The sequence below is a fragment of the Amaranthus tricolor genome, chromosome 16 (assembly GCF_026212465.1).
Source record: "Amaranthus tricolor cultivar Red isolate AtriRed21 chromosome 16, ASM2621246v1, whole genome shotgun sequence".
NCBI classification, from domain to species: Eukaryota; Viridiplantae; Streptophyta; class Magnoliopsida; order Caryophyllales; family Amaranthaceae; genus Amaranthus; species Amaranthus tricolor.
Window position 1 is genome coordinate 22,833,400 of NC_080062.1, and position 13,496 is coordinate 22,846,895.

The window sequence follows — 13,496 nt, forward strand, 5'->3', positions numbered from 1 at the left end:
GCTATTGAAAATTGAACATTAATTAGAAATGGTAGCAAAATAAAAGAAATAAAAGAGGAGAGATATCCGTATATGTATATGATAGAGAGGTAAAACTAAATTAGTACTCCAACTCCACACAAAAGTCCAAAGCGAGTTAATAATAGAAAGAGAAAAAAATAGTGACTGCGATTGAAACAAATCAAATCCTGTCTGGATGTCAAATATAAAAATAAAAAAGGAAAAGAAATGGTGTCGTCCAATAGAATGCTGCGAAATTCGTTTGGTTATGGTTTATTGGCAAAGGACTAATACCATACAAGTTACAACTTACAAGTACACCTCTTCTTTTCTACTTTAAAGCTACGAACCTATTCATAATTCAAATAGAATCCATTGAATTTCAATCCACTGCTACTGCTGCAGAATACTAAACAGAGCAGAAGAGATTAGTTCTTAGAGGGAGAAAAAAAAAAAAAAAACAAATATGGGAAGAAGGAAAATTGAGATGAAGAAAATTGAAGATAAGAGCAGTCGTCAAGTTACTTTTTCTAAACGACGATGTGGACTTATGAAAAAAGCTCGTGAATTATCTGTTCTTTGTGATGTTGATGTTGCACTTCTTGTTTTCTCCAATCATGGTCGTCTCTACGATTTATTTAGTGCCTCTTCTTCTTCATCTTCTTTAAGGTTTGTTTGCCCCTCTTTTCTGATTTATGTTTTGCTTCTTAATACTCCGATCCTATTTCCTTTAAGAGATCGTCAATAATAGATTTGTTAGTATTATCAGTTGTTGTTTTTTATTCTACAACATATGAAATTTCACTACTTGAGTATGACAGTTGGTATAAGAACACTAAACTAACTGCAAAAGCTGGTTTGAAGTTTCATCTTTTGGTGAATGGAGTGTTTTTCAAATACAATAATTGTCTTTTTCTAACCTTGTTTTCAATTTTTTATAATCAAAACGTGTCTTTATTGACATGGAATATCTTCTATTCATCTAAAACAAGTAAATCAACTACCTGTACTCCTGTTGTATATTGTAGCTTGTCACTTTTCTATCTCTTTTTATAATATTTTTTATTTTTAAAAAATTTCCATTTTATTAGAATAGTGGAAAAAGTAAAGGGTGTTTAACCGTGTTTAGAAGATTAGAACTACACGACCTAATTTCTCAGAAACTTTCCGTTTGAAGATTAGTAAGTAGAATCTCTACATTTTCGAGTGAAACATAGGAGTATTTAAGCTTCGGAAAAAAAAAATTTCGGAATTACGTCTACATGTTCCAAAATAATTATAGTTGTATGGTGTTCCAAAATTTATAGAAGTTTATTACTTAAAACACGTGCAATCAAATCTGATGGTATACATTTGATTATTTACTTCATTACAATTAGTGATGGCCACGGTCCGGGTTGGGCCGGTTCCGTTCCGGTTCCACCCGGTTCCGGTTTCATTTGGAACCTGATTCGAATGGTTCCTTGGCGATTCATGAGGCGGTTCCAACTCGTGGGTCGGGCGGGTCGGACCATCGGTTCCATTTTTATTTTTCCTTTAAATATAATATAAAAATACTATAATAATGCGGACGTACCTTTGATGATTACTTGATTATTAGTGAAATTCATTGCTTGTCATCGTTATTAAAATATTTACTAAAAAGAATGAAGAAAATAAATTAATAAGAAACGATAAAGATGATTAATAAAAAAAAGAGGGAGAAAATGGACTTAAATCTAGTACCCGAAGGAATATTAAACTGCCTACGTATCCCGAAGGAATCAAAGCCCACGTAGTTCTTTGGCATACCTTTTATTTATAGTTGTTGAATGTTGATTGATTGTCATCCGATTGATCCTATTCGTCTTCGTCATCATCATCTGGTTGGTTAGATGTTTCCGCTGACTCTCCTCCTGAAGATGATGTAGATGTATCCATCATCATCCATGGATCATCATCGTTCTTTAGTCCTTGTGTTCGAAGCTCCGCTTGATCTCAATCTTTCTTGCAAACACATATATGAATACTATGTGGAGCAAGACGAGATTTCTTTTCGTCTAAAACTCTTCTACCTACACTAAAAGCAGACTCCGACGCAATTGTAGAAGCAGGAATTGCAAGGATAGCCGTTGCAATTCTCGATAATATGGGAAATTTTATATATTTTTCTTTTCACCATTCTAAAATATTATAGCTACCTTGATCAATTTCAAAGTGATGTTTAAGATAATTATCTAATTCTAAATATGATCCTACAAACCTATCATCTTGGCTTATTATGTTAGCTATTACGGAATTATAATAAGTGGAACGTGCCGAGACGCTAGCACGCCTAGATGTATCGCGACTTGGGTTATATACACTAGCATAGTAATCATAAAGTTCTGCTAAAAGTTTTTTACAAGTTCCAACAAAATTATGTACATCACTAGGTGGGCGATCTAATGATTGGTAGTAAAATTCAATTACTTTAGTAAGGACTTCTATTTTAAGACATGGGTCTAAAATTATCGCAATTCCATAAATAAAAGTGAAATCAGTAAAATATGTCTTCCACTTGTCCATCATGTCTACAAGAATCGGCTTTAAATATGTGTTAGCATCATCATGCGAATGTTTAAGAAGATCATAAAAAATAGTAATACATTCACTTATTACTAAGTGGACGTTTGGTTCGTACACATATGACAAAATCTTAGTTGCGTGGTCATACGCTTCTAATATTTTCTGTACGCATATAGCTAGTTTCCATGTGCCATCACTTATATAGCTATCTGTACACTCACTATAAAGTTGTGTTATAACTGGACGATAAGCAATCGCTTTTTTTAATAAATTTTTGGTTGAGCCCCAACGTGTAGGAGTATCTAATGACCAATACACTTTTTTAGTTGATAATGGTCACGTAATTGCTTATATCTTTTCTTTACCTGTCCAACTCTAAGCCACTTCACTATGTCTCTAATGGTGTCTAATAAATCACTTAATTGTTTTATACCTACTTGGCAAGATAATTTTACTATATGAGCACAACAACGTACGTGTAATAATTTACCCCCAAGGATAAATTAAATGCAGGTTGGTTATACAAAAGTTTGATGCATTTAATGTTGGCGGTTGCATTATCGATAGAACAACAAATTATCTTATCTAATAAGTTTCATTCTTTACATATCTCTATTAATCTGTATTTTATGTTTTCACCCATATGTCTTTCGAGTATTACCTCAAAAGCAATTATTCTTTTTTGAATAATCCAATTTTGATCTATCCAATGTGCTGTTACACACATATAAGCTTCTAAATGTGGGGGAGCAGACCAAATATCAGTTGTTATGCTAACCCTACCATCAAAAGATTTAAACATAGCGCATTGATTCATATAATTTAATTGTGCGTCATTTAAGAGTGTTCCTAGTGATTGCTCTATATTGTGGTTGCAAAGTTTTTCTAGTGTAATGCTCGTATGCCCTACTTTCACCATGATTAAATGGTAATTCATTACAAATTACATATTTAGAAAATTCATCAATCATATCATTACGATTATATTTAAAAGGCATAACTCCGCTGAGAATGTCCTACTGTCGGCTTCCACTTGTGGTCCCGCTACCGCTTGCTGCATGATTTTCTTTTGTGATTCCATGCTTCTTTGCCAAATGTTTGTTAAAAGATCCCGTACCATCACCTAACACGTATTCACAAAACATAATAAATGAATTTTTATACATTCTTGATTTATAAAAGATGAATATCATGTATGTATAAAAAACTTAAAAAGTATTTACCTCTGTTGAAATTGTATGAAACTAAGGGATTTGCTCCTTGACTTTCACAAATTTGACAAGTGCATAAGAAAACATCTGGATTGTCAGCTGGTTCTTTTGTAAAGTATGACCACACATGTGAAACAGCTCTACCACTAGGTGGTGGCATTTCCGGAGAAGGTTGTCTTACTTGTTCATCTTCATCTAAATTTAAATGTAATGACATACTCAAATACCACAATATATAAATAAATAATAATTTAAAATTTAATCAATTTGAAGAATAAAATTATAAAATTAATCAATTTGAAGAATAAAATTATAAAATTAATCAATTTGAAGAACCTCCCAATGATTTTGCTACTTTAGTAACTTTTTTAGAGGCTTTTTTCAAAAAAGAAGACATGATAATATTGAAATAATAATGGAATGAAGAATTAAATAAATAATTAATAGACTAATTATGTAATTAACTAAATTTAAAAATAATTAAAAGACTAATTATGTAATTAAGAGAATAATTGCGTAATTAAGTAATTAAGTAAAGAGAGTAAGTAGAGAGAATAAGAGAAGAGATGAGTTTTGAATGAAAATGATTGAAAGTAATGTGTATTTATAGTAAAAATCACAACGGCTAGTTAATGGCTCTTTTTCGGACGGTTCCAAAGAACCGCTAGGCCAGTTCACCCGGCCGGTTCCGGTTCCAAGGAACCTTTGATATGCTTATTCTTTCTTAGAGAGAATATAAAGCCTGTATAATGCTTTCTTCCTTGGACACTGCACCCCCTAAATTAATGAAATATCACTCTTAATCAATGAACTCTCTTCCTAAAGCTCAAACTTGGCTCCTTTAATGGAGTTTACATGCTCATACAAAAGAAATTCTCATCGATTTTTCTCATTGTAATAAACACTACCCTTAACCTAATATAATTTTTAGGCTTTTATATAGTACACAATATCAGTAAAAGAAATCTCACAAAAGACCATTACATGTCCCCAAAACAAAGCTCATAGCAAAAATGCATCAGAAGGTCTCTGGCTTAGGTGGTTTAGATGATTGACGAGGATATGTTGCAATCAATTCCATATTAGACATCTAGGAAATTACACAGTAAATATATGAATGGCTAACGAAGATGATGGATCTATTTAGATGGATGTGTGTGTAATTACACAGTAAATTACACAGTAAAGTGATACCTACATTAAGGGATGTATTCGAGAATAACAAAGGAATTTAGATGTTATAGAATTCAAGGATATAATGAGTAAAATAGTTTACATTGGTTTGTTCAGTCGCGTAATATCCTATTTGTTAGTGTTAAATGGTGACTTGAGTGCACCAAATAAATTCTATGCATTAGTGTGGTTTCATAGAGATGGAATCCTATGAAGGAGTTATGATGGGTGTTCAACTATGTCTTAAAGTGGTGCTTAAATTATGTGTGTTAATGCATAATAGTAATGGAGGCAATGAAGGTTAGCATTGATGATGTAAGTAATGGTGTGAATTAAGTTTGTATTCAATAAACTTAATGATGAAGTGCAAGAGTTGGGTCATCAGTAGTATGCTAGAACAATGCACTCTAAAACTATACATGGCGTTGAACGAGGCACTAAAACAGAAGCTAAACAAAATGGTTTGGAAAGAAGTGCTTGAACGAGCGAGCTGACTGCTTGAACGAGCACCTTGCTATGCTTCAGACAGAGGCTGGCAGAAGGCCCTGCTCGAACGAGCACTGTGATGGCTCGAACGAGCAGGATGATCAGTGGCCTAGGATGCTCTTTTTTGATGCGTTGTTCCTTGGATACTAGTAACTGTTATGACTTTTAAAGCTTAAATATTAATGTATTACATTTAAGTGCTTAACCCTTATAAATAGTGAGCTTATAAAGCACATCAAAATAAATATATCCATAAAAATACACCATAAGCCAAACACTAGCCTAATCTCTTCTCTATTGTAATTCTCTAATCTGAGAGTTCTTTGAACTCCTTTGTGATAATATAAGTGAGATACTACACACTGGAGGACGTGGCCCAAATTGGGTGAACCTCGTTAAATCTTTGTGTCATTTTTTTTGCATTATTTTCTCCTACAAACATTGCTTTCATTGATAGTGTAATTTGTTCATCACAATACTACGTACACTCGATCTTGGTGATATTGGAGAATGAAACACATTGTTTGATCTATAATAAAAAGTCATTTTCAATTGGTATCAAAGCCAAGTCTTTATTATCGTCATTTAGAGGTCATATTGGTGCAGCATGGCTACAATGAAACTTGATATTGAGAAGTTTGATAAGAGCGTGAATTTTGGCTTATAACAAGTCAAAATGAAAGCAATTTTGATACAAAATGGAGTGCATAAAGCACTAGATGGTGAAGAGAAGAAACTCGAAGGCATGAGTGAGGCAAAATGGAAAAAATGGATGCGAAGGCTCTATCCGCCATACATTTTTGTCTCTCTAATGATGTTTTGAGAGAAGTCGTAAAGGAGGAAAGTTCAAAAGGCATTTCAAAAGTTGAAATCACTCTATATGGAAAAGAGTGTTACCAATCGGCTTTTATTAAAGAGTCGTTTGTATAATCTCCGATTGCAAGAAGGAAAGCCGATGAAACCGCACCTTGATGAATTTTACTCAATAATTATGGATTTGCAAAATATTGATGTAAAAGTGGATGATGAGGATTTGGCTATTCTATTGTTGGTTTCACTACCGCCTTCATATAAGCATTTTAGGGAAACCTTATTATATGGAAGAGACACATTGAGTAGCAAGGATGTTAGAAGACCTTGACTCAAAAGGACCTTATTGATTCTTAATTTGCTCAAAAGGAGTCCAAAGATTCAAATGATGCTTTGTTTGTTAAGGAGTCAAGTAGGAAGAAAAGGGGCATGACGTGCAACTTTTGTAAGAAGAAAGACTACCTTAAGAAAGATTGTTGGAAATTAAAAGCCAAACAATCCGATGAAAGCAAGTCCACGGAAGCTATCTCCGCCGAAGCTAGCTATGTTGAAAGTGAGGATTATGATGTTGGTGCTCTTGTTGTTAGTAGTGAGTATAAGGGTGGTGATTCTTGGATTTTGGATTTAGGATGTTCGAGACACATGACTTTTAACTCTTGTTTCTTCTCAACTTATCAAAAACTTGATGGAAGAAAATTCACTATGGGCAATAAGGCTAGTTGTTTGATAGTTGGTGTTGGAGATGTTAAATTTATCATGTTTGACGATGTTGTGAGAATATTGACCGGAGTCCTTCATGTTCCAGGTGTGAATAGACACTTAATTTCCCTTGGTATTTTGGATAAAGAAGGTTTTAGATGCATTGGTGAAGGTGGAGTTTTGATGGTTGGCAAGGGCCCTAAATTGTTCATAAAAGGATCCATTGATGATGGCTTGTATAAGCTTGTGAGTTCAACCTTAATTAGTTCGACTTGTGTGTCCACTACTTCAACTAAGTATGATGATAATGAAGATAATGATGTTACTTCTAAAAGTAATGAAACATCGAGAATAATTTCAACATACTCCAATGAGTCCATGGGATGTATGGACTTGATTGGTAATTAAATTTCATACTCTTTTGTGAGCCCTTGTGCACATGTGTTATTTTTGTTTTGTTTTTCTTTTGAGTTTGTAGTTGTGTATGTTGTTATATTATGTAGGAGTGAATTAAGAGCATGCTTTGACTTGGATGAACTCAAGTCAAGGTGGAGATTGTTAGTGTTAAATGGTGACTTGAGTGCACCAAATAAATTCTATGCATTAGTGTGGTTGCATAGAGATGGAATCCTATAAAGGAGTTATAATGAGTGTTCAAGTATGTCTTAAAGTGGTGCTTAAATTATGTGAGCAATGAAGGTTAAATAAATTATGTGGAATCCTATAAAGTTTATATTCAATAAACTTAATGATGAAGTGCAAGAGTTGGGTCAGCAGTAGTATGCTCGAACAAGGCACTCTGAAACTACACATGGCTTTGAACGAGGCACTAAAGTAGAAGCTAAATAGAATGGTTTGGGAAAAAGTGCTTGAACGAGCGAGCTGACTGCTTGAACGAGCACCTTGTTGTGCTGCAGATAGAGGCTGGCAGAAGGCCCTGCTCGAACGAGCACTGTGATGGTTCGATCGAGCAGGATGATCAGTGGCTTTGGATGCTCTTTTCTGATGCGTTATTCCTTGGATACTAGTAACTCTTATGTCTTTTAAAGCGTAAATATTAATGTATTACATTTAAGTGCTTAACCCTTATAAATAGTGAGCTTATAATGCTCATCAAAAAAATATATCCACAAAAATACACCCTAAGGCAAATACTAGCCTAATCTCTTCTCTATTATAATTCTCCAATTTGAGAGTTCTTTGAACTCCTTTGTAATAATATAAGTGAGATACTACACACCGGAGGACATAGCCTAAATTGGGTGAACCTCGTTAAATCTTTTTGTCATTTTTATTGCATTATTTTCTCCTACAAACATTTTTTTCATTGATAGTGTAATTTGTTCATCACAAGACTTCACACACTTGATTTTGGTGATATTAGAGATTGAAATACATTGTTTGATTTCTAATATAACATCATTTACACTATTAATTTCAATCGTTGTGTTAAGGATGTTCATTCGTTGAGTATTAAACTTTCAAACTCTGTTTAAGACGTAGTTTTGCTATTGTAGTTTGTCTCAGATTCTCAAGCGCTATCAGGATTCCACCCCAGCAGATGAAGGAACTATAACAAACGTGGAAGAAAGGGAGGTAAAATGAATCTTGTCTATTCTATGTACACTTAATTTTTACCAAGGTACATATGATATCATGGGTTTACAAACTAATTCAACGTATCAATATTCTTTTTGTGGACTGTCTTCCACAGACAGGTCTTTGCATTTCAAATCAGAGTGTCAAACATGTGTATGTTGCAACTGATGAAATTAACTCCTTTGTGGAGGCTCAGGCTGATAGTGTTTTATGTTTACATTAAAATGATTACATTTCAATCTTCATAGTCCGTTTTCATTTCTTCTACCGAAGATAAAACTTTCTTTACTTTTGACAGCCGAACACCTGTTCAAATAATGCACAAGTCCAAACGTGTGATGAGCTATTAAAGATATTTAAAAGGTACGGTAAATCCCAAATCTGTATTTTCTTTAATTTGAAAGATAAGTAAATCATAAGTTCCGTAAATCTTGAAACAACTTGCAGGTACATAGAAGGCCCTGACATGAAAAATCTTAGTCTTGATGAGTTCTCTAAGCTGGAGAAGGAAGTAAATGATGTCCTTGTACATACTAGAAACCAAAAGGTCAATTTTAAAGCCTTTCTTTTGAGTTTTGACTAAATTTAATTTTTGTTTATTCAGTGTAATGCAAATCCACTCCCTCAAGAGTCAACAACAATGTTTGGTGTGCAAATCTGAAATTATGTTTATGTTTTTTTTCTTGGTTGTGTGTTTAGGTTGGTATATCGAAGGGAATAAAATTAGATCATAGGCTTACGGAAATGCACTGGTTGGCATGAGCTGGTTAGACAAACTTTAAACTAAACAAAAACAGACGCTGGAGATCAATTTTTTTTTAATTTTTTTATTTGAGCTTATCACCTTTACTATTTTGAGAATAGTTTAAAAATATTACTTCATCATTGCGAGAGTCAAAATTTCCAAGATTTCTCCATTATTATGAACAAAACATAAACATCCAAAAGGAAAGTATGAAATATTAGGTGTTCTATTGGAGGCTTTGCAGATGAAAGATGGTGTGATATACTACCCATGAATGCTTGTCACTTGTTGCTTGGGAGACCTTCGCAGTTTGACCACAATTCTGAGCATAGAGAAAAAGTTACGAATATATTGTAACCACTATGGATGGTAGAAAAGTTCAATTAATTCTCTTACCCCCTAAAGTTGCAAAAAACAAAAAAGAAAAAAGCAACTATCGTGTAACTTGTAATGAATTTGAAAAAATAGTGAAAGAGAATGTTGGAGGGTATGCTTTGGTTGTAAGGACCAAAGATACAAAAGGTACTTTTTGTAATAACTCATCATCCCTGAATGAGTTATTGGAAGAGTACAAAGATGTGTTTCCTGATGACTTGCCCAAGGGCCTTCCTTGAATTGGAGGCAATGAGCATGCCATCAATGTAGATCTTGTAGTACATTTGAGGAGATTGTTTGAAAAATGAAGAGAAATAAAGTTATCTAAGAAGCGTGAGAAATGTGTATTCATGAATCCTAGAGTACTGTGTTTAGGGTACATTGTGACTAAGGTAGACTTGTAAATGGTAAAACTAATAATGAGGTACTTTTCGATTGTTTCTTGTTAGCAAACGTTATGTGCAACTTCACATAAATAAGAAGTGCACAACATTTAATGACCACACTAAACTATGAAAATTTGATTGTTTACAACAATTTGCCCACTAGAGCACCCCCAAAGTGATCATACGAAATTTAAATCAAAAATCACGTTTAATATATTAGTGCACATAAGGCACATCTTTCCATAACATAGGACATAAAACAAAATGAACAACATAGTCATTAAAATTTTGTGCTTGTTATTGATACATTGAAGCAGTCATTATTGAGAGTAAAGACAAATGTATACTCACTAATATTGTCATTACTCTACCAAAATTAGAATATAATGTTCAACTGAAATAAAGAAAAGAGTAACTAACAAAAAGCATGAAAAGGGAATTTTTTTTTTTTTTCATACTCTTCAAACCATTCCTAAAATCAAACTAATGTGATCACTATCTAATTGATATTTTTGAATCATTCCGACAATTGTTAAATATTTCTTAAAGCTTTATAATACGAGAAGGGTGGCGTTTTATTGCTTCTTATGAAGTAATTGACACTAAAACCTGTATGTTTCTCTTATTGTACCTTTTCTTTGTTTAGAACTTTTTATGTATTCTAATCTTTCTTGTGGTTTCAAATGATCGGAAATTATATATTTTTTTTCTTTTTTTTCTTAACAGACTCAAATTATGTTGGAACATCTTGCGACGCTCCATGAACAGGTGTTTTGCTCCTTCCATATTAATGACGTCTACATGTATTGTGTTGCACTCATTGAATTCCGTAGATATTTTTTATATTTTTATGGCGTTCGGCTTATTACAATAGTTTATTGGTCTAGAGACATTTTATTTGTATGTAGTGTAAGGTCTATTGTATATATTGTGTTTTATTTTACTAGGTTGGTTCAATTACTTGTTTGTTGGTGCTAACCAATAAGTGTAATCATTCCAACATCCATGACTAAATTTGCAATCATGATATGTTTTTACAGGAGAAATCACTAAAACAAGAGAATCAACTGTTGAAGGATAAGGTAGATACTCTACAATAAGACTCAAATGGATCACCTTTTCCTAAAATTGATTAATTTGATAACATATGATGTGTGGATTGCAGATTGCAAATTTAAACGAGGTAACTACGAGAGCAAACAATGTAAACTATAATTTGGATGCGTATATGGGTATGGGATGCCCTCATCCAATGAACACACTCCCTCTGTTGTGGTAACCGATAATTGATAACTCGTAACAATTATTAAGGACGCGTGTGGCTCCGCTGAGAAGGCAATTCTGGGATGTTTAGCTTCAATAATCATGTTTGTCCAATTACTATTTACTATTTACTATTTACTATTTACTATTTTATCTAATTTATGTGTTGTTCATGATTGGCCACTATTGTACTTAACATATTAGTATACCAGTGCTAGCTAGCTACAAGCAAAGTTGATTCATTGCGTGTAATAAATCAGTATTAAAATTTAACAAATGATAGATTTGATCTACTTGGTCCGTTATATTGGTCTTCTTTTCAAGAATGCTAACACCAATCTATCGAATGAAGCAAGTTATTAGATATAGAGTGATTTGGTGGTTTTTATTTTCTTTAGTTGAAACGTTGTCAATGTTTGTTGTTTTATACACAATATTATGGATTTTACTCATTATATTTTTGATGGTTTATTGATGGTTGCAGTTTTCTATATGTAAACTACTGGCGAAACTAAATAAAAGGAAAATGTTTGAACTCTAAACCTCATAGTCATAAAAACCCTAACACAATTAGATATAAAAGTTGCTCTTTCTTACCTCTGGCTATGGTGTAAGTATTTCATGTATTATGCATGTTCAGATGTTTTGGTTGATAAATGGTATACGGAAGTGTGTTTAGTGTTTTTAATATTGGTATCAAATTGGCTTTCCTGGGTGATCATGGCCCCGACTCAAGCAAATCGTTTGGATGCAGTGGAATCTAATTTGCACGACATTTAGTAGAATATACAAGGAGTGGAAGACGGTCTTCGGAATTTTTCCACAATTCAAGAAAGTTCTCGGGTTAAGGATCGAGCGACCCAAGATGCCAAGTTTGATGAATTACGATCGGCCATGGCTGTAATAACTACATAAATTAAGTCTTTGGCAATGGCAAAAGGTAATCAAGATTCTTTCACTAATGAATCTTTAATTGGGCAAACAAATGACCGACAACTTCCGATGGGTACTGGGAAATTCAGACGGGTAATGGCCAAATTCAGCCGGGTACTGGACAACTTCAGCCGGGTATCAACAAATCTCAGACGGGTTAGGTACAAATTCAATGGGTTCGGACAAAAGTCAAACGAATTCTGGGCTGAATCAAGACATGAAAACTCTGATCGGTCGTTGCCATTTTTCGGATAGGCAACTCCAGCAAGCTTCTGGGCGGCATCAAGATCAGCAGCTTCAGACTGGTTATGGGCATTTTCTGGATCGGCAATTTCAGTATGGTTTTGGATAGTTTTAAGAACAACAGTTTCATGACCGGCAGTTTCTGAATGGGTTGGCCCATATTCCTCGACGGACCACTGCGGCCAATGGCGAGCTCCCGCAATACTCAATCCACGGTTTGATTTGGCCTATCAAGATCGGCAGCCTCTGATATTTTCCGGGAATAGAGAATCGACTTGGCGTAACTAGAAATTAGACTTACTTATTTTCTCCGGTGACAATCCGGATGAATTGATTTCTAAAGTCGAGCAATATTTCACGTTTTATAATGTGAAGGAGTCTGAGAAAATGGATGCGACGGTGATAGGTTAGGACGAAAAAGCTTTGTTGCGGTGACAGTGGGCAAATCAATGACAACCGATTATAAGTTGGCTAGAATTAAAATTTCTTATGCTCCTCCATTTTCGTACTCGGGAGGGTGGTTCTGTGTGAGCAATGGCTTTCTGTGTATAAGACCGGCACCGTGGCAGAGTACTGTGATGAGTTTATTGCCCTTGCAGCACCGCTCTTCTATGTGCCGGAGGAAGTGATGCTTTCGAGATTCATACTAGGGTTGGAACCCCGTTTGTGTACTGAGCTTAGGGTTTTAAATCCATTGAATATGAATTAGGCTTTCGAATGGGTAATGCGATTGGAAGAGAAGTAGATGGCGTTTGATGGGGTTTTTCATATAGGCCTAGATTTTTTCCCTCCCAGCCTCAAGCTTAAACTTTTAATGAGTATTTTTCTGTGCACAAACCTATATCTAATACCGATAATGCTTTGCATCATTCTTCTTATGCTATAGTGTTCCAGTTCGTTCTACTACTCAGCAGGTTACATCATACCAATGCTCAATTGACAATGTGCGGCGTTTGACAAACAAGGAGTATCAAGAGAAATTAAATAGGGTATCTGTTTTCAATGCGATGATGGTGGATCCTGGTG

The 13,496-nt window shown here is 34.2% G+C and overlaps 1 protein-coding gene across 1 annotated transcript; it reads left to right on the forward strand.

The window, feature by feature from the left end:
* The first annotated feature begins 136 nt into the window (after positions 1 to 136).
* Positions 137 to 11,599, forward strand: LOC130802738 (agamous-like MADS-box protein AGL27). Its single transcript, XM_057666787.1, has 7 exons — positions 137 to 669; positions 8,444 to 8,522; positions 8,824 to 8,888; positions 8,973 to 9,072; positions 10,758 to 10,799; positions 11,072 to 11,113; positions 11,197 to 11,599. The coding sequence occupies exons 1-7, from the start codon at positions 467 to 469 to the stop codon at positions 11,308 to 11,310; spliced, it is 645 nt and encodes a 214-aa protein (XP_057522770.1). The 5' UTR covers positions 137 to 466; the 3' UTR covers positions 11,311 to 11,599.
* Positions 11,600 to 13,496: the final 1,897 nt, after the last annotated feature.